The sequence below is a fragment of the Pholis gunnellus genome (assembly GCF_910591455.1).
Source record: "Pholis gunnellus genome assembly, chromosome: 6".
Taxonomy (NCBI): Eukaryota; Metazoa; Chordata; class Actinopteri; order Perciformes; family Pholidae; genus Pholis; species Pholis gunnellus.
In genome coordinates, this window is record NC_136532.1 from 21,160,467 (window position 1) to 21,186,555 (window position 26,089).

Consider the following 26,089-nt stretch of genomic DNA (forward strand, 5'->3'; position numbering starts at 1 on the left):
TAGCCTTTGAACTGGAATGTGCTCATGTCATCAAAGTGCTCTTCATCACTTTTTTTTTTTTTTAGCAAACCTTTCTAATGGCAGCTGATCATTTACAGCGAGCAGCATGAGTCCTTTTTTACAAGGGCGTTGTGGGTGACGACAGCAATCAGTGAACAGCAACTTGAGAGTCACACTTGCAAACGACCTAACACGACGTTCCAGTGAAATCGCTTGAAATGTATTCATCAAAAACTTTGCCACAGTCACTGGCAGACACACACTGTTCTTTTGCATGAACACACACAAAACCAACTCACTCTCTCTCCCTGTTGTCTGGCAAAATGCCCCCTGCGTGTGAAGTCTATTCCTGCAGGTTGTTACTCGAGTAGAAACTGGACGTCTCCGATACGGTTTTGGAGACGCTCCGGGACGATGACCCATTCGAGGTGAGGTCCAGGGAGGAGTTATGTGGTCCGGCTCCCACCACAGCCCCACACGGCCGTGGAGCCGCTATTGCCTTGACCTTGGGCTGCTCCATGTCATCCCCAACCTGGAGAACAGTGGACACGGTGGTCTCCATCCGGCTGGCCTTGTAAACACTTGTCTGGGTCTGAAGGTAGCGAGTGGACTTGAGCTCCAGGCCTTCGTAAGAGCCTCGAGGGACACATGGGCAGAAGTGGAAAGCTTGTTTAAAACCAGCACGAAACCTGTTCAAGAGAAGCAAAGATTAGTCCTATTTAGTTTGGTTTAAGTGCACACAATTCAAAAATGGTATCCCTACTGGGATGAAAAAAAAAAAAAATGAATTACAGACAGTTTGACAAAGGGCTGGCTGATACAGTGTAGGTCTACAGTGGCTCAGAGATGTAATGTAAAATAAGGTAAAGAGCAAAGACTGTAATTGTTTTGATTAACACTATGTTGCATGTGACATTTATTCAAAGACTCATTTTACCCGCACTTGATGTTTAGCGTGACATTAACCACAGAAGGAAAAGATGATAGAAAGAACTATAACTCAAGACGGGGGAAAAAGAAAAATGTAAATCGCTGAGAGCAGGAGAGAGAATGCTTGAGAATGAGAGGAAAGGGCCATCATCGGTCACGCCTTAGAATATAAATTGACTGAGCCGATAGAGACAAAAGCTGGCCGTTATCTTAAACAGGGTGATGACTAAACTTCAGCTCACTGCAGTCCAACCCATTTATTTTAATTTATTTCTCTGACAATACAAAGACAATTAACAGGTGGCCGCAATGCGAGACAGTGGGAGATGATTAATTAAAGACAACAAGCAGAGTCGACCATCTGCCTTTATTTTTTACAAATGACGATTCCTTCATCTAAAGTCATTGACATTTTTGTTGACAGGCATTCTGCACATAACGCCGCATGTTGACAGTAAATTGTTGGTGCTCACAGTGGGATTCAGGCAGTTTCAGAGATTTTAAAGTTTATTCTAACTTCAGAGAGTTTCTTTCCAGAGAAAGCAGCCTCTCTACTGAGTTGTCAACTGTGTGTCACTAAGGCAGCAGTAGAGGATGTGGTATTGCTATGTGATGAGTGTACCTGAGTGTGTATGTGTGTGTCACTAAGGGACACTATGATTGCTGCTGAACAAAATAAAAATGTTTTCCCCGCTGAAAATTTGTCATCTTTTCTTAGAAAAGGGGAACAAAATTCTCACTGTATCTAAGGGCAAAAAAATACTTTTGATGTCCAAATGTTTTGTCCTGATTACTTACAAATGAAGATATTACAATTTGATGATCTTTTAAATGTACTATATTGGGATTGTAATGACTAAATAGTAAGATGATTAAATTCATGAAGTTATGAATAGTGTAACGAAACAAGGGAGGAAATTAATTAGTAATAATACTTTAGAAATGATTTACATGTTCTGCAAGTACTCCAGTATTCAAATAATGACCCAAGTCTGAAATACCATCAACTACAACTTCAATAAAAGTGCTTACCAACAGTACAGTTTCCATTTACAAGAGCTTATACTTTGCTGCACTTTCATAAGAAAAGTAAAGTTCGTGAAACTGAAACACATCCTGCAGATGTTTAACACAACTCTTCTAAAGTCCCCCATGCTTTATTCACTGCATTTAATTCTTGCCTTTTGTCTATCATCAGGGTGGTGTCTTACAAATGAATGACGGTTATCCATGTGTATGAAGAGAAGGAGGATATTTAGATTTATAGTTAAGTGTATTACAAATGGAGATTGTTTTCTATTTCTAGATCTAAAGAGTATTTTGAAAAGTTGGTTCTAATGAATTCTGCTTTGTAATTATGGACATATTTATATGTGTAACATCTGTGCAGGAAGTGTTGAATCTTATTGATGACAGTTTTAAGCAACAGTCTCAAATGATACAGAAACCATATTAGATGCTTTTATGTCATCACGCCTGGATTACTGTAACAGCCTTTTTAGATGCCGAAATAGCAAAACTGTAGACTGACTTCAGACAGTACAGACCTCAACTGTCAGGGTTGAACACAACACCCCAGGTTTAGCCTCTTTACACCGGCTTCCAGTACGTTTTGGAATAGTTTGCATGGTTCTTTTAATTACTTACAAGGGCTTTAATGATCCGTGTCCTAAATGTTTATCAAATCTTTTATCCCTGTAATACCATACTCATGAGATCGTTAGGCAGCGGCCTTCTATCTATTCCAGTCTCTCTGCTGAAGACTACGGGGGGGCAGAGCTTTTGAGATGTGCCCCAAGGCACAGAAACACCCTGCAGAGGAAATAACGCAAGTTGAGTCAATGGCTCCTTTTAAATCTAAGCTCTAAATATACTTTTATCCAACTGCCTTCCACGATTTCACCTGATTCTACTTTTTATTCTGTTTTGCTATTTTCATTTGTATGTTGTTGTTTTTTTAACTTATATTATGTTTTGATGTGTTTTTTATTTGTTTTGATGTGAAGCACTTTGTTACTTAGTTTTCATAAGTGCTATATAAATAAAGATATTAACAGCAAACGTCAACATTTATGAATTAGTGAGAACAGAATATCTGTTAAAACTGCACAGTAGTGATTATGGAATAACTATGTTTTTGGTAAATGTATAAATCATAATCAGAGCAGATAATAAAACAGGCAGGCTTCTTCCTTATATATGATCAAGTGTACTGTCTCTAATATAAGCCAGGCTCAAATGGAGGCCGATGCAGATGAGGTGAATGTTTTTGAGAATTTCCAGTAAAAGAGTAATAAGACACGTTTATGTGTGTAGGTGCTGACTGACCTGTCGTTGAGGCAGCAGTAGATGATGGGGTTGTACATGGTGGAGCTCATAGCCAGCCACATGATAGCCAGGTAAACCTGCTGGATAAACCTTTCCTGCCATGTTTTTTCAAATATGGCAGGAAAGACATGGTGCAGCAGGAAGAAGACGTGGTAGGGCAGCCAGCAGATGGCAAATGTACACACCACCACGATCATCATCTTCACCACCTGTTGGACACATGACAACAGCGTTTCGTCTTCATTTTTGTTTCCCTGTCCATAGTGGATGTTGCCAGTGTCCATGTACTTTTCAGACTAGATCAGAACGGATGAAGGGCCGGAGAGTTACAAGTTGGCCTCTCAAGTATTATATTATTTTTTTATCGCAAAAAGCCTTTATGCTGTAAAAAAATGTTGCAGGTTATCAACACACCTCAGTACAATGATACTGTCATAAAAGGTTCAACGGGATACCTTCTCCGTAAATAATTTAAAATACATATAAAACCTGTCCAGGAAAACCATCAAACTCAACAAAGTTTTGGGATGAGGCATGCTGCACTGCATTGATTGTCTCCCTTGAGGACTTCTCTCCTTCTCCTTTCTGTAACGAGCCTCTCTATTGCCTCCACAAGTGGCAACAAATCCGTCAGTCCAGGAAAAGCCTTGAACTCTGTCTGCAAAATGAAAATCCAATACTCACAGGCACATCATTTGCGCTGTCAATGACAGACAGTGCTTACTGGCAATGAATTGAAAATAATGTACATGGACAGACATAAAAGATCTGAGCGGCTGCCTCATTAGGAGGTGAACTGGTGTCCTGCACATGTAACATGATCAAGGGATTTTTACAATCACAAAGGAAGTCTAGAAAGTGTGAGTTATTGTATTCGAAAGACTGTTAAAAGACTAAGATTTCTGCCCACCACAGCTGCTGATAAACCAATCATAAATGTTCTTTCTCCAATGTACAAGTCTCCATCATGTGGTTGTATTGCCAGTAGGAGAGAAGAACACTAGGAGTCTACAGCCATGCTAGGCTATATGAGGCTGTTGGCATAATGATGCTTTGGCTGCTAACATCAGCATGCACACAGTGAACAAGCTAACTGGTGTTAAGCAGATATGTTTACCATGTTCACCTTCTTAGCATAAGCATGTTTAACATGCAAGCATACTACACAGAATACAGCAAAGGGTGATGGGAATGTATCGCAGCTTTTTGTTCATAGAAATTAAAGTTTTGGCCTGATGATAGTGGGAGATGAAAAAAGAGAGGATCACCAAAATTATAATATAATTCATCCTGAGGGGGACATGATGGTCTGTACCAAATTACATGACAATCCGTCCAATAGTTGTTGAGATATTTCACTCAAAGCCACAAACGTCAACTTCATCACCAAAATCACTCGGAAACATCCTCTAGGGAACATGAATGTCTGTACAAAAATGAATTGCAATCCATTCAATAGTTATATTAGATGGATTAGATATCTCATTCTGGAACAAATGCATACCAACTAACCGACCCACATTGCCATCCATAGAACTATGCTGCTAGCTTGGCTATAAATACAATAAACAAATGAATCAAAGCCATAAAGTAAAAGAGCGATCCAAAATACAGAAAACTAAAATGAAACAGAATGAAATAAGATACAACGCTTCAAAAATATCTTTCAAACTAAATGTTCACGGACTGACCTGCGGGGTCTGATCTCATCAGTGCAGACACACTTATATGTTTGTGTGAGATTCTCATTTTATGTTCTAGGGTGAGAAAAGCATGTCTCTGCAAGTTGCAGAGACATGCTTTTCTCACCCTAGAACATAAAATGTGAATGTCCTGTTCAGGGCTGCAGTGTACAAAAGTGCATAAGATGTGGTTGGATTAATCTTATTAAACTAGTTTGTAATCCAAATACTGTGGGTAGCTGTCTAATGTGTGGGTTACCTTGCGTTTGGCGATAAGCTGCTCCTTGTAGCGGTCAGAAGAGTCTCCGGGGATTTCGCTGGCCCAGAGAGTCAGTCCCACCACCAGATAAGCACAACCCATCACCAGCAGAGGAAGGAAATAGATCAGGATGGCCACGCACACATAGTACCTACAACAAGACATACATCCCATATCATAAATATACCAAATGCATGTTTTTTGACTAAAGTACAGAGAGACTCAAGTTAAGCCTGTAGAAAAGGAGCCACCGTTACCGTGAATATAGTCCTAAACTGACACTTGAATAGAGCATCAGGCAATTAAAGATGTTCCAATACCATTTCTTACATCCAGATACCGATTACGATTCCTGAACTTGCGTGTTGCCCGATATCTGGTACTGATTCTTTACCAGTGTGCTGTAAACAAAAACTAAATTTTAGAAGATCACATTTGAACCCATCATGATGGTTTTAGTTTAAATTTTTCTTCCTCCAATACTCTTTTTTTATTGAATAGAGCATGAACGCATCATAATGTAACTCAATGCATCCTCCGTTAACGTTAGCTCTGACATTTAGCCAAGCAGGACTACTGCCCACCGGCTGCAATTCACAATGTAGCATTATCAAATAAAAAATAGGGTGTACAAGAGTGTTTACCCACAGGTGCATAGTACTAGTTTGCACTTGTGCAGTACAGATCAGGTGGGATGTACGGATCGAGTGGAAAGTGAGCATAAATGAGCTAATACATGATATAACTTGACAAAAGTAGTGCACAGGGAACTTAACAGCTGCATGCTCTTCTAGAAATGATGCAAAAGCAAGCGATGACACTGACCCAAACAGGTGTATTAGCTTAACTAAAATGTGCTAATTGGTCTGAGGAGCTTAGGGGGAACTGCAGTCAGGTGATAATTATCTGTAGGTTGTCACTACAAGTGACCCATTTCCCATCACAAGTAGTTCTTTCATCCATCTTTAATATAAACATATTTGTTATTGAGTTTTAAGAAAGGGTATGCTGATATTGCGAATCCCAAAGATAAGTATCAAGGACACTGGTATTACCAGACAAGGGACTCAATAACAAAACCTGATACACAGAGAGGTTTCAATAAAAGGTCTTTCCTTGATGGCAGGGTCTGATACACAGGTAAGCTTTCCAAAAAAAAGCTAGCAAATGTTTCTAAAACAATAGGCAAATGTCAGTCAAAAGATACTGAAGAATGATTAAATAAACAGAAGACTTATACATTTTATTTTGTAATATCTGCCAATTCCCCTTATCTCTGAAGCACTAATGCAGCAAGTTTGAAAGCAAAAAGTTACAAATTTGAGTCAAGGGTGGAATCAATCATCCTTAGTGCGTTTGCTAAACGACAGAAAAATAGTTTCGCTTTGTCACACAATTAAAAATGTGAGTGGTATCAATTAGGCTCCCGCTCCAATAGCTGTCCAATGAATTTAAACCCTTAATGAAGTACTTAAATATGACAGTTTCAGTATTTTGCTAATGATATGGTAATCTAAGACAGACACACCATTTGATCCTGTTAAATCCCTGTCCACAGTGTGTATGCAGGTTAATAGAGTTGTTGTGGTCTGTTTATATACATATGTGTGTGCGTGTGCATTAATGTCCGTTAAAATGTGGCAAATTGTATTAGATCACTATTTTAACCATATTTAACCGTGTTCAGAGATGGAAGACCCCCTGACTCCAGCATCCACAGAGGGACAATCAGTTTTCCCCTCTGCGGACGCTGCAGATGAGACTCACGGGCCATTTTCGTGGCAATTATCTACAATTATGTTAATTCCGTTTAATACCTGGGAACGTTCATCAGAGAAATAACCACACACTGAGAAACACACATACAGATGCACTGCAAAGTAGATATATTACCTGCTCAAGGGAGAACATAGTGTAGATATCAGAGTAATATTTAATATCAGAGTCTTGAGAGCTCCGTCGCGTTAAGTCTTTATCTTAAAGACTTTTGATATTTCGATTTCGGAAGACACTAGTCTCACATGTCAAACCAAGCAGTACACTTTTAAAATAAATCATTCAATGCAATGAAAGCCAATGCTAAAATAATAAGAGAAGGTCAATAGTTTTGGATTACTATCTGTTTGTGCTGGTGACAGAAGTTACAATAAACAGTGTGTGACAAAATAATACCATGGATCAATTTTCAGTAAGAAAATCAACAAATAATATAGCTCTTAAGCCCTCTCAGTGGGAAAGGACCAGAATTTTCGTTTTAAGTATGCTTGCACTCAACACAATCTGTTCTTCTTTCATCCAAATCCAATTGATCTTAATTAACTTAAGTGCTTATTAGATGGGACTCTGGGAAGGCTTTGTTTGTCACCTGAAGGAAAGTTCTCTCTACTTGTGTTAGAGAGATATCTTGTATGCAAATTGGTCATTAACATTATAGATTTTTGGAGGTTTGGTTTATTGAAAATGTGCCCAGTCCACATCAGACTTTAGTCCATACAGGACATAAAAAACAGCACTGCAGAACTGCGAGATCTTGACCGATACAGGTGTTTGCAATGACTTTTCCTGATTGCTCAGGTCAACATATCCTCATACATCGGTTCTATGAAGTCTTACGAAAAGCTCTACCTCATCTTTCTTACGTTCTCCTACAACACGTGTCAATAAACCTCCGATTATTTCTTGACGACTGTGCTGTACCACTTTCCAGTGTGACCAGGTCTTAACATGTGCAATGACACGAATGCTGCGTTCCAGACAACTCTGAATTCGAAAATGTCCGACCTGATGTCCGTCAGAATTCCTATGAATTAGGGCAAATTCATTAGCCGCGACTTCACGAAGAAGCCTTCGTCTGGCATCACACAATAGTAGAAGCGCATGTTGTAAATGGTAAACCATCAACTAAAAGGTAATTTAAAGTATATTTGTCTGTATTTAATGAAAATAATTAATAGCACATAGTATGTTTTAGAAGCCCAGTCTACTACCGTAAGCGACTGAGGTGTCTTTCCCAGGAGTGACCTGGTTGACACGCTGGTTGTAAGCCTAGTTTACTATAAGTTACCTTTTGATATACGTGGTGTTAAGTAGAACATCTACAGACTCGTTCTTCCTTGTAGAATGAGTCCTTTTATTTTGCTTCGTCGTGCATGAACGTAAACCAATCAAACACACCATTTGGAGGACAACAAAAACCGTTACCGCAGCAGCAGTCAAAACACTTTGCCCTTCCTGTGTCAAACACCTGACGACAACAGGGATTTCTTTACCTAAATACCTGAACCCAGGATATTAGTACAGTGCTACTCAATATATGAACAACAGTTAATAACAATTGTTTGGCTCTGACATAGAATGTATTATGTTCTACAAATTGATGTCAAAACGTCTTCTTTGCACAAAAAATAGACTGTAAAACATTAAAACATGCCAAATAATGGGGAGACTGCACTGTAGAGAGTTAAATTCCGTGTCCACTTGCTTTCGTGGTCAGCAATGTTTTTTGTTAACGTTTGGTGTCTTGCCCTTGGAATGCTTGGAAGTCAAAAGTTGGAAATTTCAACCAGCAAAAGTCCGACCTCTGAATTGTCTGGAACGCAGCATAACAACAGAGTGAGAGAGACGTAATAGTCTGTTCACACCCACACATTCTTGAGAAGAGGACTAATCAGGGAAACAAAGTGAAACCACCTGTGTGGATGAACCAGGCTGTGCAGGAGCACGGATGATTACACATAAATGGAGTTTTTACTGTAATCGCATTGCCATATACTCTACTGTTTCCACAGTTAGTATACAAGAAATGAAAAACAATTTATACTCACAGAAAATTATACGATATATGCACCAATGAACATCGACTAAACTGTGGCTTTGGAATAATCCACTGTCTGCTTGACTCCGCTGTTACACGTCACACAAACAAAGTATATCTTTATGTTTTTCTTGTACACCCTCATCTGCAATTAGCTTGAATGTTTTTTTTGTTGCGGGCAGCGCCTCCATCTCCTTCGTGCATTACATTTTTGGACGTACATTTTGTGATTGCTCTTGTCACAGTTCCGCCACGTACTCAATCCTCTTAACATGCGTATGTAATTGGGACTCAGCTATGATCATGGTTGTGCATGTTGGCTTTCTGGCAGGGCTCAATGTTAATGTTATCAGTAACACTTATTCTTTTCTCTCTTCACATGAGTGGAGAAGAGAAACACAGTAAAATCTAATCTTGTCTTTAATTAAACCAAGACGTCAAGCATTCTGCCACACCGGCAAAATGTGACGCTATTTAAAGTATTAACTGAAGCCAACACACACAGCAGCAGGTCACACAAGGAGCCGATAACATTTAACACAAGGCTGGGGAAAATCAATTCAGAGAAAACGGAAGCTGCTGCAATCTAATTAGCAGACAAGGGGTTTGTATACTCAAGCGACAATAGGAGTAATGAGCTTCAAAGAAAACTCTTGAGTAAATCCTTTTGCAATATGTGTGTCGAGAGTATGTGTGTTTGAGGGTGTTTCTCAAGAGTTATGAATGAATGGGATTGACAACATATTGTGCAGTGCGTCTGTTATTTGCTGAACACAAGCTCCATTTTTTTGGAAATGTTGAAGTAACCAGATTCAATTTAACTGGATTTATTTGTCAGAGACATGTTGAATTGGCTCACAGTTGTAACAGCCTGAAGACGGAGGAGACTAAACTAAAAGAACGCGATGTCTCTCCAATCTGGGATATGTTCGTTGGAGAAAAAGAAAAGACATCTTGGCTCTGCTCCTGCTAAAGCATGTGTGTTATTTCTCAGGTGTCTTATTTTAGTCTAAAGCTGCTGTCATAAGCAAACTACTACTTTCTTTGAAAGAAATCAGCCATGACAGTGTGACTTGCCAGGATCAGGCTGTGGGTAGAGAAGGGTGCACAGCCTCCCAATGAGTTTCAACCAACACGTCCTCATACCTAAACAACAGAATTAGTTTTTTTGCTAATGACTCCCTAAACAACATATGTGACCATGTTAAACTAGTAATTAAGGTTTTGTAAAAGGAAATCCTTGGATATGTTTGGTAAACGATCATGGTCTGGGTTAAAATATGTAAGTTTGTTTTACGAAACAATATACGTAGTATGTAATGTGGTTAGGTACTAACGTAGTTTCATATGTAATTTAAAATAATTCCCCAATTTAAAATAAGTCAACGTGAGGACTTTTTGTTTCACATGGGACATGAACAGTTCTGTTTTCTGTCTGTTTCACCCATCCATCCACTCCGACCTCCTCCCTACATGGACTTTGTTGCTCTTTATACTTCGTCACCTGACTTCCTCCTTTGCTCCTAACTTCATAACTACGGCCACTAACAGTGTTCATTTCGTTAACAAAAACTACGACAAATGTTCGTCAACAACCTTTTTTCCAATGACGTCTCTGTCCATATCAACATGCAATGTTATTTTTTTTTTTTACCAAAATCTCTTTATTTTGTCACCTTCTACCATCTCTTCTCCTCTCACTGTTACTCTTTTTGTCTCAGTCCTTAGTACAGGATTTGCCGGATAGGTCGGGTCAGAGTGGTTGATTAACAGTGGCTGTCACAACAGGCTGGGTGGGTGCGACTGGACTGGCCTGTGCATCAAACCTGAGGAGGACTCGGGAGCATCAAAGCGTTATTATTAATTCTTCAACCTGTGTTTTTCATAAGATGAGATCAAATCTTATGTCAAATAAGTTTGACTAAAATTATCACATTTTTGGTTTTGGCTACTTTAGATTGACTGAAATGTTCAATATATATATATGTGTGTATATACTTTATATATGATGATATATTCAAACATAAAAAAAATAGCTGACAAAATCAATCAAAACTAGACTAAAATGATGAAAGATAAAAATAAGTAACATATGACTAAACTGATAAAATGTTTTGTGTAAATAGCTGCCAAAATTGACACTGCCGAACAACAAATGTAAATGTGGGTCGTGATAAGCTGCTTGCATAGACGATCAATACTTCAGTTTTTCCTGTGCGGGCGGCTTGGTTTCAACACTTCTGATCAATAACATCTTTGCACACGGCATTTCCTTAAACAAAAATGCTGGAAATGACACCAGATGTCCATCCAAATGGCATATGCACTCTTTCTGAAGTGCTTGTTCTCATTAGTCCTCCAGACAGTGAATCATGAAAGTGTAAATCAGTCACGGATAGTTGAAGGCATCATTTTCAGATCCTGGTGATTTACATGATTAAAGTGGCTTTGTAGGCGGTAAGATGGTTGGCGCCAAATCCGACATCATATTAAAATAAGCAACCTCTGCTAGGATTTTGGCTCGGCTGTGTATCAATCAACAATAGTGCCATAACAAAATAATTTCAGGATCTAACATGTGTTATTGAAGAGAGCGATTGGCAAGCTTCTGTATCAATAACACAAATTTGAATGAGCTTCCTCAAAACAACTTAAGAAATAAACCCCCCCCAAAAAATCTTTGGAATACAAACAGTGCCCATAAAAGATATTCCCCCTGGAAGTTTTCATGTTTTATTACTTAACCACATCTTAATGAATTGAATGTGATCAACAGAAAAATACTTTAATTCAAACTGAAAATACATCTCTAGAAAGTGATCAGACAGAAGTATTCATTGTCTTTAATAGGACAAACCTAAATCATCGCTGGTATAGTCAAATAGTTTTAGAAGTCGTATAATTACTTAAAAGGTGATCACGCGTTGTATTGTTAAGGCATTTCACTTGATTGCATAAATGCAGCTGTGAAGATCGTTATTGTGGCAAAATCTGCAACAAGCTACTTTGCAAAAAGTTGTACAATTATATCAGTCATTAAAATAGAAAGAGTACGTCCTCAAAAGCTGAGGATGAGTTGAAGAAGAGTCTATGGTCTGAAGAGACCAGAATGGAGCTTTTTGCCCATCAAACCTAATGCCATATTTGGTGTAATTTGTACAAAATTAGCTTAAAAATAACATGTCCTCGAGTGGAGAGTTCCCTCTTGACATTCAGTGGTGTTTTTTCTGTTGACAAGTTTAAACAAGCTAAATTAAATCTGTTTTAATTACATGTTCCATTACAATAAAATATAAAAATACTTTTTATAGGCAGTGTATACTTTGTTTTCTTCTTCCAGTGTGTGACAAAATAAGTCAGCATTCAATCAGTATAGTATATCTGGACAACAATGAGTTCCACAAGCACGAGGCTGCTCAAAGTGTGGCGGTATTTTGAGAATCCTTTTATAGTTTTGAAATAATGTCTTGTATTTCAGAGCAAACGTAAGCATGGTGTGGAATTCTGACAGCTGAAACCAATGAGGCCAGAGATTCAAACTGTTATTTCCAGACCTCACAGCAACTTCTTATTATGGTTTGGTATTTTTCTCAATTTCACTTGTGTTTTTCATCTGGTGTTAGAGGTTGCTATGTGTGTCCAACCTCAGCTGCAGAAAAAAACTGACAAAACCAAGCCAGTGTCTTGTGATTTTCCTGATATTGACATTTGTCCGGCTTTAAATGCTCACAGTTGACCAGTTTGTTGAAAAAGATGAAAAACGTGTCTCTGCCAACATTTCTCGACAGACACATTCCCAAAAGTGTAGAGATGTTTACTGTGCTGCTGCTCCATCCATGAAAAGCTTCTAAAAAGGGAATTCATATTTGCTGATACATAATGCAGTACACAGGGTACTATTGATCTATTCTTATGGCAGCAGGCATGTATTTTTAAGTATTAATATTGGGGTTACTGGCAAGAATCTTGCTGCCGCGGTTGAACAGCCTACACACATAATATAAATGTTCTCAGACTGGTTATGCATAAGCTACTTTTATAATTTCAATAAAATGACAAATATTTGCATTGCCTGAATTCATTCTTGTTTTAGAAAACCTAAAGCTGTGCCCTTATGTAATATAAACTCTCTGTTGAGAGTTGCACATGTGCAATACCAATCGGGCAAGATGCACGGACTGGGTATCGAGTGACACATGTTTTTTTTTCGTTCCTGTGTAGCGTAAATTAGCTGATAAATTATATGACGGGATATTGGATTGCATACTCGTTAATACCCAATACAGCCTGAAATGCTGGATTGGCATTCCCGATATCGGTTTGTGAACAACTCTACTTTAAGAGCATTTTAAATAAAATACATTTACACACATTGAACAAAATATATTATGTTCACAGTTAAAAAGTTTTCTACGGATACAGTTTTTTTTATTAATGTACATTTTTTTGTTATCCTTATAATGCTGCATGTGAATGAGACTTAAACAATGTGGCCACTAGTAGCAGTATAGAGCACTGCTTTTACATGTGGGTCCCTGTTTTGATTGGGAGTCTCTCGTTGGACAGCCAAGACTTGACCGTTTATGTAGTACTACTGTGAGCTAATCCGATAGCTCAGATGTTTTATAATTTGCTGGTGTTGTCTGTTTGCATGTGTTGAGCTCTCAAGGCCACCGTAGTTCTATGCACACAATTTCTTACATTACAAGTTTCTTCATTTAAAACAACTGTAGCTGAAGAATTGCCTTGTAAGAGCTCTCCCTGGGGCCCCAGCAGACCCATAGCTCCCACTGATGGATGACACTTTCGGGAATAGAAGCTGTACTATGTCACCTTTCTGTCACACAAGCTGAATCAATACAACCTTCTTCAACAGAGGCCACATACGCACTGACAAATTACACACACAATAACATATTTGTGTAATTTCTTGTGCTGCTGCCTCTTCTCTCCCCCAGCGGACTAACATGCTTCAAAAGTCTTTATTTGCTGGCTGTTGTGGGTGTGTGAACATGTAAGTGTGAATATGAATATGAATGCAACAATTAGGAGTTGCTGGCTGAGCTCATAAAATGAACTCGATCCAAATCTATTGTAAAGTATATGAGCATTAAAGTGTGGGTCATTTCAAGGAAATGCATATTTACATGCATAATTCCATTGCTCCTGCTTATTTGAAGATGTAGGTGTTTGTACATACTTAATGAATGTGTGTGTTGGGAGGAAGGGCAGCTGTTCTTTTGACTTTGCCTGCCAGCCGAGGCAAAAGAATACCTGAGGTAACAGGACGCCTCGCTCCACGCTGCCTTCCTGCCACTAATCTCAGGCTCATGTCGTGTGAAGCCCAATTTAGTGGAGAGAGATCACAGAGACAAGGTGTGCTCAGACTGAGATTTCCTCGCTCTGCGTGAGTTGGAGTGTGTGTGTGTGTGTGTGTGTGTGTGTGTGTGTGTCTTTTGTCAGCGTCACATAGATCTATTTTGTGAGGTGTTCATGTATTTCTTTTCTTATGAGAAGCAAATATTCTCTCAGGGATGAAAAGATGAGGATGATTCTGCAAATTGAGCACAATTTGTTAATTCTCACTTTCATGGGGTTATGTGGTGTGTGTTTACTATTTGCAGAAGAACTTGGATCAAGGGTTTACCTTAGTGAAAGGTTAAAGGTTAGGAGGAGAGCACATGGATAAAGCTAAATAAAAAGATTGCCTGTCTATCTACCATCCTGTCTGCACGCACTCTGCCCATGCACTAATTGTGCATCACCAAAGTATTCCACAAGCTGCCAGCTGGACAGCTGTGAGTACTAACAATAGCCATGTTTTCTGTACATGCATAATGGTTATTTTGGGGGCGTTGCTTTGGAAGGAGGCCTAAAGTCACAGGCTGTCAGTGTGGCCAACTTGCTGACTTTCTCGCTAGATTTTGAGACTTTTGGAGCTAGTGCTTCTCGCTACTTTCCTCAGGAAAAAGTTGGCAACACTGCTGTTTTTTTTCAATATGTTCAAGCCTAGTGTACTTTTGCTAGTTTCTTTAGATACGTTTAGAGGATAATATAATCACGGTCGCCAGGTCATTTGCAATGATCCACCTGCATGTTCCTCAAACCGTTAGATGATTAATGCACCCCGACAGGAAGCTTTAATTAAAAGCAGCCTTCCCCTTGCGGCCACATGGAATATCCACTAATGATTTATCTTAGCTGCCTCTTCAAACAAATCTATTTGGAAGAAGTATTAAGATCTTGAGTAAAAGTAGCATCACCACACTATGAAGAACTCCATCACATCAGGGTTAGTTTGGATTCACAAAAATCCACACAATAACACAAACAAACTAACCGATCGAGGCAGCGGTAGACGAGCAATTTCTATGTTCTAAAGGTAAAATTACTGTTTAGTCAAACAGTTTTGTACTGTTGTCAATGGAGAATCGTGGCTTTGAAGAGTGAATCGATAACAGCTTCAGTTCACAGTTGGAAAGGGCTGTCTGACGACAAGGTAAAGCAAGGTAAACATTCTGAATTTAGTTTACACCTGAACTGACATTGATTTTTTTGCTTCAGCACCATCCACAGCAGTGGACATTGCTTTGCTCCCGTATCTGTACTGCTGTCTGTTTCACCAACGTAGGGGGCCTGCCGATACGTCATCTACAGTATGTAATTCATTGATTAAAAAAAGTGATTACAGAACAGGTGAAGACAAATACAGGGACACATAAACACAGCCAAAGTGTTTATGTTTATGTTTCTCCATTCGTTTCTTTGGGGTTAAAATAGAAGCTGAGATGAGGGTGGGCATCCCACCCACCCTCAGGAGGGGGTTTGCTCAACCTAGTCAGCTTTCTTTTTTAAATATTTTGGTCATTATGGGTTAGGGGCCTAAAGAACACAAGCACATATCTGCAACTCAGCAACAACTGCCAGGGGGTCTCCAACGAATGGTTTGTTACATCAGTCTTAGTAATCAGTTTACAAGCAAAGCAAGTGCGTAAATGACATTACTGTTGCAAGCTTCAGTATAGAGACAGGTGCAAATGTGAGAGGAGGGCTTCTAATCATCTGCTCACTGCATAGAAACGCGTGTGTCTCTTTGTGTAGGGGTGATAATGTTATGGGGGTGTAGTGTGAGTGGTGGCGAAACAACAGTTATTTAAATAAGCGTGCATTCACAAACAATGTCATCTATTAATACTCTCCCATGACACCTTACTCACTAATTCCCACCGACAGGAAAGGCAGGAAGACATGCCATCAGACAGGGTGACTATAGTAGCGGCAGCGGGACAACACCCGGAAAGAAAGACATGTGGGATCTGACCAGGAGTCAGCCTTAATCAGATGTGTCATTTACAGCTTCAGCAGCTGAGCTGAATGATTACTGCTTTCTCACTCAGCTCCTATGTGTCCCTTATTACAGTTTCATTAAAAAAGTAATGACTGCAGCTGGCACCCCTTGATGAACATTGAAATTGCTGTTACGCTGTTCATACCAAACTATATTTCCATGGAGAAATGTGAGAGATGCAGTAGACGGGGAAGGCAATAGCACGCTGGCAGCAGAGCAGGGTAAACACTGTTGCTGATGAGATGTGGCCATCAGCAGAGCTGTGTTCAGAGCCCTTTGCTGTGTGTCTGAGTGCCTGCATATGTGCGTCATTGCGTGGGTGTTTTTCTGTGTTCGCTGAACTCCTCTTGTGTGCACATTTACGGGACGGTACCTGTGTTCGTGCCTTCACGTGTGTGTCGGCTAGTTATGCCAGTGGGATTACAAAAAGACAAACGAAAGAAATTGGAGTTACCGGGGTGGCGCAAAGTGTGAATAAATCACTGTCAGGCATGCTTCATTTATGTTTTTAAAGCAGCTTCAGAACTTTGTCTAGCACAGCGAGGTTTCAGCGTGTGCAAGGAGAAGATTAACACCAGCATTTGCACAACCATACATTTCTCACATTCTCTTTGATCGTAGATCATGGGGTGAGGGGAGATGGAATAGGTGCGCTTCGGCAGCAAAGACAGCTTTAGCTATTTCCTCTGTATGAGGAAAAGACAGTGTTAAAATGATTTGCCACGAGAGTCAGTCACTGGTATGAATATATGGCTTTGGTTGAAAGATGATATCTGGAGGAAAGGTGACCAGTCAACCCTGACTGTCACTGAACAGTCAGACCAGGTTCACATAGTGTCCGTAAATCGTTCTTAGTGCATGTTTTGATCTTCACTAACCTGCTGTATCACAGTAATTCAAATGGTGTCTGGCAAGCTTCTCGCCAAACCTCCATGGCACTCTGATTTTAAAATGATATGTCCTCAAAGGAGCCCGTGGGAAGATGAATACTTAAGGGGCTTCCCGTCCAGTGTAACTTCTGGATGTTTGAGCTTCACTGTGCAGGCTTTTTTTCGGGGGGAAATTTCTCTTTTCTCACCTTAAATCTCTAAACTGTACACCAAGGAATAAATTGAGCTGTTGAATACACAGTAGTAGATCAGACTTTGACCCTGCATGACTCTGGAACAGAAAAACCCTCCGTATGCCTCAGGAGTGAAATCCCCTCTCTGTCCATTGCAGTTTAGAAATGTGCACTCTGTGCAGCCCTCTGGCTTAACTCACTAAATCTGCAGCAATTCAAAAGAACTAACTATGCAAAATCAGGTCTGTATTTATTTCCTACATATGGGGCTGCTTGAACAGGCTCTTTCATTGAGAGAATCAAGACAAAATTGCAAAGTCGCATGCCTGGCTTTTAGAAAATCGTGGAATCAAAAGTAAACATTCCTCCAAAACCGACCTTGAACTGTTGTGGTTTGATGAACAGCTAGGCCAGCTGGGCAGGCTCCCTGTTCTCAGGAGGCTCCTTTACATAAATCCTATTATGTTTTGGTGTTTGATGGGAGACAAGGTGTGTGTGTTGAATACTGTCTGACTTGAGTTTTTTTTATGCAGCTTAAAAGCCATGGACGCATGTTAGTGAGTTAACATGACTGTGAAAATCCGAATGTAGTGGGAATCATAGCTCTCAGCTTTGACCTGAAGGGCTCTGATTTACAAAGAAGTGGAAAGAAAAGAAATCACGTGTTTATCCACTATTAGCACTAGAAATTGTACTGAAATCTCAGATTGAAGCTTTTATGATAAAACATTGAAAACTAAAAGTTTATGCTGTCTTCTTATTCCTTAAAATGGCTTTTTATAACCTTTTTTTTCCAAAAAGCTATTCTGTTCATGATTGACTCAATTGTCTATTGTTGTCCTGTTTTCATGTCTTGAAATGTTTTGCTTTGTGAAGCACCTGGTAAACGGTTCTTTTTAAACAGAAAAGCATGCATGTCTTCTAGCATAATTACAAATTTAAAATGAATGGTGGAGAAAGGCTTCAATACAATCTAATTGTTCTTTTCTCCTTTCCAACTCGACTCGTTTGCCTTTCAGTAAAGGAAGAACCCAAATCCCCTCTGATGTGTCTTCAATTTATTCACAACAAAGCACAAAAAGCTTCCGTGCTTTTCCGACACGCTCTCTAATTTACACTTAATACAAACAACATCCTCCCACATTTGCTATCAATTCAAAAGCAATTAACGGTGCTTGTTGACTATGTGAATAGCTGTTCCACAGAGACACTCACATCTTTTTGAAGTCGCACACGGTGTATTCGGGCCAGTCAATGTAGCACACCACCCGGCCGGGGTACTGCTCCGTGTTGGAGTAGTAGTACTGAGGGAATGCCAGGAGCAGAGCCAGCACCCAGATCACTCCCACCACCACCTTGGTCTCTGTGGAGGACATGCGCTGCTGCAGAGGGTGGATGATGGCCATGTACCTGCAGGGGAGAAGATACAGTGATGCTGAGCAACACCTGAGCCTCTTTTACCCTAGAAGTCAGGTTAAATAAGTCACCACCACCACCTGACATAACGCAGTTTGGATGATCACTTATTTACTGAATGATTGATTCGTAGTTCATAGCTTGGCTTTGAAAGTAATATGCTGAACTGATCAAATACAAGAATAATCATCTGAAATCTACAGGTAGACAGATGAATAAAGCAATAGTTTGACATTTTGGGAAATACGCTTATTAGCTGGTTAGCTCAGCCTAGCATAAAGACTGGAGGCAGGGAAAGGTAGCTCAGTCCAAAGAAACATTGCACCCGAACAAGAAATAGTCCGGCTAATAACTCGCCGCAAATCCATAAATGTCAATATTACGCACTGGTTATTGTATGGATTAAATAAACAAGATATACATTCAGACACACACTGCTTTTGTTACCTTTGGACGGAGCCAGACTAAAGTGATTTAATGATGGTTGAAGGTGTTCACATCCATTTTGGGTGAACAATTCTGAGATGATGCAGCAGGACCTCATCTGAACTGAACATGCTTAACCTAATGAAGATCAGACTTTAAACAAAAATCCCCCAAAACAAGCAAGCGGTGAGGCTGTCTGCAGTGCAGGCCTGGCAAAGCATTACCAGTGAAGATGCCAAGTGTCTGCTCATGTCTGTGACTCAGATCCCTCAGGCCTTCATGGACTCCAAAGGATTTGACACCAAATATTAAATGTGATGACTTATTTATATTCAAAATTACTAATGCAATAACTCTCTGTCCCCTAAAATGAAGGGACTATCTATAAAAAGCTACAAGTCTTCCACTTTAGGTTCGAGGTGGTTGTAAAGAACACGTTACGGTTAATAAATCATTTATTATGCACTTATGCACTCCCCCATTTGGAATGATTGCTCAGAAAATCCATTCAATTAAAATATTAGAACTACAAACCATAGCTGCCCATTGCAAAACATCTCTAACCAAATATATATAATTAGTTTTGTACCTAATTGTGTTTGATTGTTTACCTACAGGCAGACTGGAGGAGAGGATAAAGAGTCGTAGAGATGGAGAATTCATTGTTAAGTGTGTGTGATCACAAGTTATTCAGGTCCTTGATAGGCAAAGTGTGAAAAATGCTCATTTGTATAAAGCTCATTTGAGTCATAAACTGAAAATAGAGTTTGTGAAGGGTAACTCAAACTTCACACTGAAACACAACCTGCAGGACATACACACACTCGCTCACACACCTACGTCTGAAACATTTAAAAGGAATCGAACAACGCAGTAAGCTTTGATTTGTCAAAAGTCATACTGGTACAAAATCCATTTTCTGGATAAAAGGGGTTTTTGTGCGTTTTTTTATGAGGATGGGATCACAAACGTGTGCTCTCTTGAGAGTTACATTACAAAGAGTGTTATGAAGTATACTTCTACTCAAATGATTACCATGTGCATTTTAGTAATCACATCCCATGTTCATAATCAGGCTCCTAATCAGAGAGACGACGAGCGCATGAATAACGTAAAATGACCAAGAACATCATTATCAAAACACTTGCTGGCAGAATCCAGTTCCTCAGTAAATACACAATGAATCAGGGTGTAAGGGGAACACTAAAATGCATTACCTCTGTTCTTTTTTTAAATCTTCTGCATAGATTTTTGAGTTCATTGCAGATTTGGTTGAATTGATTTATCTTCATTTAAATCCCTTTAGCATGGTTTGTTCTTCCGAATTACTCAATAACCTGGGAGCTACATTTATCAAGTAAGGTGCTGATTTGATTGAAAATAATTTCTCAGGGACACATATATTGATTATCCACTTCATGTGTAAAAAACCTTGAAATTAAACATTGTAATGCCTGACTGTATTCAGTCTGGAAGCATGCACGGTATACATTCTACAGAGCATTAACATCAGTGTTATTATTTTTTAAGCAAAGCTCTCGAGTGAAATGTCGGGTCTAATTAAAGGCTTAATTCTACTAATAACCCAAATGAATCTGCTAAATGGACGTCAACTTCTCCCTCTAATTATATCAGAGACAAGAGGAGGCCTTCGAAATCAAACGCTCCCAGCGGTCTGTTGAAAATGGGCGATCACAGCCTTGGCTTTACTTTGGCTCTGCTTCAAACAGCGCTGGCAGCCATGTGGCTTTTCTTCATGTAGGTGACTCATAGTCGGGCTGCTGATGTCAGAATCAAACACACACCTGCAGAGGACAGTGCTCTGCTCGCTCCACAGCTCAAATCATCATCATCACCACCCCTGCTGGCTTGCAAGCACTGTGCTCAGATCTAATGCAACCTGGACACCTGACCAGACAACAGTAAAGGTTTAGTTTTTAAAATGAGCAGTCAATGATTGAAGACTGAAGATCATCAAGAATGATGAAAGACGCTGGACTATTCATATGGGTTTCATACGGAACACACCGATCTGAAACAGACCTGTGCAAAACCTACCACAACGTACCGGCAACAGCATGATGTGCTAACAATTGACATGCAGCCACACAAAAGAGCAGAAATATAATAATGTATCAAGATCATTGTTATCCTAAACTAGCCAACTCACAAGCTTTCTGATCGACGTCTGCTATGCACATTCAAACCCCATACCAATTATTGGTCTTATTGGTCTTTATTCTCAAAAGAAAAGTCTCTGCATTCTAATGCATCCCTGCGACCTGGATAAATGATGGAGGGAAATGGCTGAATGGATTTAAATGTCCCAACAACCACTGCAACAGTTCAGAGGTACTTCATTTTTATGGATTTGCCTGGAGAGAGCTCTGCTCTCCTTGTCTCTTCCTGCATTTTATTTAACATCTTGGAAAGCACACCTTTGAGACTTCGCACTCCAAATATCTGTCTGTGAGCAATATCTGATTCCTCTCAAGATAATACCTTCTCACTAGGTGGCAGGCAGCATGGGCAGCTGGTGTTAGATTGGATGGGTGACATACACCTCCAATTATCCACAAATAGCACCTTAACGGCCGTGGCAATGCAACAGTTCGATATAAACACCATGAGGCTGCTACACTGTGTGAGGTAGGTAATTTGAAGGATTGTCACTGTTGACTGTTGTTTCTATTATTGTCTACATGCATACATGTGAATCCTTCAGCCACCTCAGTCTCATCAAAAACCAGCAGACACCATGTCCTGTGCAAAACCAATATCCACCTGCGTCCCCTCTTCCTTGGTTGAGTGTGTATCCTATGTGTGTATGTGCACATAGAAATGCTAAGCAGTGTGTGTCCACTGAGGTAGAAGATGAGCTTGCTTGTTGAGGTTAGCCTAATCTAGAAAATCCAATCCTCACAGCATTCAGGAAACGTGCTGCAAAGTGACAAAAGCACAACCAAATAGAGAAATCATGAATCCAGAACGCACTGGAAGGCTAGAAAACACAATGCTGCAAGTTGCACAGTCATACAACGGGAATGACTATTTGATGAACTGATCATACCATATATTTTTTGTTATGTTTTAGTTTTTTAAGTTCCACCATTTCATGATTTCATGACCAGATAAGATGCACCACTATGTTAATTGGTAGGCTATTAATAATCAAATGGCTAACACTAGGTAAACTGCAAATATCTGCAATAATATCTGAAAGTTGAAAAACTAAATGTGAGCTCATTTTGCATCTAGCGGTTAATTTGGTCTTAGTAACTTTATGACTCACAAACGACAAATATCCCAAACATGTCAACGTCTTTTCAAAATAAACTTCCAAATAGGTTTACTTCGTTTTTAGGTCTAGTTGACAACAAAAGCACTTGGTAAAGCTAAGGAAAATATTGTGGTTTGGGTTAAATTAAGTGTGTTTGTTATGTCAAACAACTACTTTACAATGTCAGTTGCACTGAGCGTCTAATAATAATGTGATGATTGGTTCACATTGGAGTTGGTTGAAAGTTGGTTTTGTAAATGTTGCGCCTGTGTTGTTAATTTGACGATGATGTTTACATCATTTGCTGGTGTTTTACCTCTTTGTATGTGTTCTCCTAAGTTGCAGCGCATTGAGCTTTCAGGGAACAACAAATAGGAATACCAAATGAAAGATAACATCACATCATCAATTATAACAAAATCCACCAGCCAGCCAAGTGCCCTGAAGCAAGGCACTAACAGCTTCGAAGCCATTTGTCAAGCTCTAATCGGAGATGGTTTTTCAGTGACGGGAGATGACAAGTGTTGATTGGAGTGTTGTTTGTTCACTAAGAGGTGGCATAGCTCTGAGGCAGCTGTTCAAAATGATCTAAATGTGTGGCGCTGCCTCTGATGGATGTGGATTTATAGAAGCACTGACGCTGTCTTTCAAAATCATCAGATCTGTAATTAACAGTGGGAATGTTTGATGCGTTCCTGCTCACTAGATATCCGAATGCAAAATGTGCTGTGTGTGCAGTGACCTGACCAGCAAATACACCAAAGAGATTCAGCATTAAAATAGGAGGGACATTAGACCAGAGATACAGGCACAACACAGACTCCACCCTCTACATGTTGACATCTAGCAATATCAAACTGAAACTGAGCTTCTACCACAGACATCTATTACATATTTAGGAATAAAATGTGTCTTTTCTCTCTCCTGTCTCTCTGTTTTTGCTCAAATATTATCTTAGAGTGCCAGCGAACTTAAGTTTCTGTTGGTGTAGTGGTTTGATTTCAACATTTAGGAACAGATTGCAGGTCTTGCTAAAATAGCATTATTCAGTGTTTACTAAATGCACCTTCTCAAACGCATGTTGGTAGTGATGGATTTAGAAGAGTGGGACTGCAGCCTGTAGCTCAGGGTAAACCAGCAGAGGCTGCATCAAATGTACAACATCATCACTGAGCATGCTCCTCAATATTTGTGTCCACTGCCAGTGTATGTTCATGTAAAAGGCCTAGAGTAAGGAATGTAGCTGGTGTCGTACTATGGAACTAGTGTGATTAGTCTGTTTTTGTTGAATCGTAATGTATTTATGTTTTGGTTTGGTTTGAAAGATGGTCTTTTGGCTTTAAGATTTAAAATACTTAACCATGCTCTATGGCTGCATTGCTGGCAATGGTGGTCTGTTGTTCGGTCAGACGGAAATATCATCAACATTGAGAAGGATTGACATCCATGGTATCCAGAAGATGTATCCCGCTGACTTTGGTGATCCCCTGACTTTAACACTGGCGCCGATATGACATTCGCAATTATTGTAATCCATCTGTTACTTCAGCACCATGGACAGCGCCATAGATTTATCAATAGACACCACAATGAGAGCAGCTTCTGGCACGCGCTGCGGGGCGTCTGGTGGAATCACAAGCATTGTCTAGAGGCAGCTTCGGGGGCCACGTCACAGACGGAACGTGGCCCAGCTGCACCAAGTACAGACTATTGATATTTCAGATTCAAACTTGCACACACCTCAGTCAAATAAAGATTCTCTGAGTCAGGTGGACCCTCTGCCTCTGCACTCTCTCTGCTACTAGGGGATGGAGAGGGGGCGTTTTATGAGCTTTTACACCGCGAATAAAGGCATAGACCAATGACATTGTTGTGGAACAGACCTATTCAATCCGTACACTACAACGACAGGGAGGCTTCGAGTCCTAACCACGATGGCAAACTTTGTTACTCATTTAAACCTTGACACAAGCAGTACATACCAGATCCACTCCTACCTTTATTACCTTTAACAATAAAAGCCCTAGAAATATGCAGTACACGGCGTGACTGTTTACCAGAGGGAAATCAAATTCGCTCAGAGCATTTTGCTAAAATAATCTAAATAAAATAGCTTACAGAAGCTTGGGTTATACAGTAATTTACCTCAGACAGACTGCCAGAGGTAAATTATACCAACTCAATAGGTCAATAGGATTACGGTAGTTGACTCTCTGCATATGCAAATCTTTTGCAAAACATGTTGCAAATTTGCATCACTGCCGGTATGAATGGTTTTGATATAAAAGTTTTGCAGCCAAGTATTTAGCATTATCTTTTTGTTTATTCATCAAGCCCCCGATGGGTAGAGGTCCCAATCGTATTTGATGTGCACTGTTCCCTAATAAATAAAGAATAACCAAAGCATTCGGACCATAGATCCAGAAATAGATCAAACAGAATAAAAATACATGTGCCTATGGTTTGTGATAGGCTTCAGAAAACCCAAAGGACAACTTCACTCACAGTAGAAATCCAAATCATTAGAATGTCTTCTTTCTCACACTGCTCTATTCCCTGTTTCTATAGATTGAAACATTTCTGAAATGAAACTTCATTACAATTGTCATATACATACAGGTACATACAGGAAATTTGACATCTGCATTTAACCCATCCTAAGCATTTAGGCGCAGAGGGCTAATGTGAAGCACCCAGGGAACACGTTGGGGTTCAGTGTCTCGCTCAAGGACACTTGTGATCAAAGGACGACCCACTCTACCCGCTGAGCTACACGTAGACATACAACATAGTCCCTTTGAGAAGCAAAAACCTATTGTTCCCTTTTCATGCACAGATAACCAGAAAGAGAAAGGTGGGCAGAATAACTTCCCGTGATGATCCCTCTGGGGGAAAAAAAGACTTCGGAGGGAGTGGAGGAAGTGGAAGAAGTGGAGGAAGTGGAAATTGGATGAGGAAAGGTGAGAGAGCCGGAGAGGAGGACACCGTGAGCTGTCGTTAATATGCTGTGCAGTAATGCTGCAATCCATTGTACTGGGAACTCAGATAGAAGTGCAATGGAATGGTAATTTAAGTCATAATACCAGGTCGGAAATTCAGGCAAGAGTTATACAGCCTGAGTTTGCCAACATAAACACACCTGACATCACAGCAACAATGACCTTTTCATCATCTTTTACTGTATGTCCTGTTTTATGGAGTGTTTATGTTGTGACAACATTGTAGCTGCCATTTCCATTTTTTACAGTGATTTGTGCTTCTTCTTTGTGAGCATGCGGCACCAGCCTCCTCGCGGTTACCACGGATGAAATTACTTAAATTAGATTTCTATTGTTATTCCCCACAGGGTTAATTTAAAGAAGGTTACTTTATACTTTTCTCTTTGCTAATGGCTGTGGTACTTGATGTAGGTCCTCTGTAGATGCTTGTGAAGCTCAGAGACTTGCCATACAAGCATCAGTTTGATGCGGGCGTCCATGTTTTCCATGCAGATGCTCTGGGACGCATTTAGATTGACAGTCAGGAATACAGACTCCGAATTAC

The 26,089-nt window shown here is 39.8% G+C and overlaps 1 protein-coding gene across 1 annotated transcript in view; it reads right to left on the reverse strand.

Annotated features, from left to right (window-relative positions):
- Positions 1 to 343: 343 nt before the first annotated feature.
- Positions 344 to 26,089, reverse strand: part of tacr1a (tachykinin receptor 1a) — a gene marked incomplete at both ends in the record, with an annotated part of 31,505 nt that continues 5,759 nt past the window's right edge. Inside the window, 4 exons of the mRNA XM_079161949.1 lie at positions 344 to 689; positions 3,259 to 3,467; positions 5,200 to 5,350; positions 18,640 to 18,834. Coding sequence (XP_079018075.1) covers positions 344 to 689; positions 3,259 to 3,467; positions 5,200 to 5,350; positions 18,640 to 18,834 — 901 coding nt within the window. The remainder of the gene's footprint in view (positions 690 to 3,258; positions 3,468 to 5,199; positions 5,351 to 18,639; positions 18,835 to 26,089) is intronic.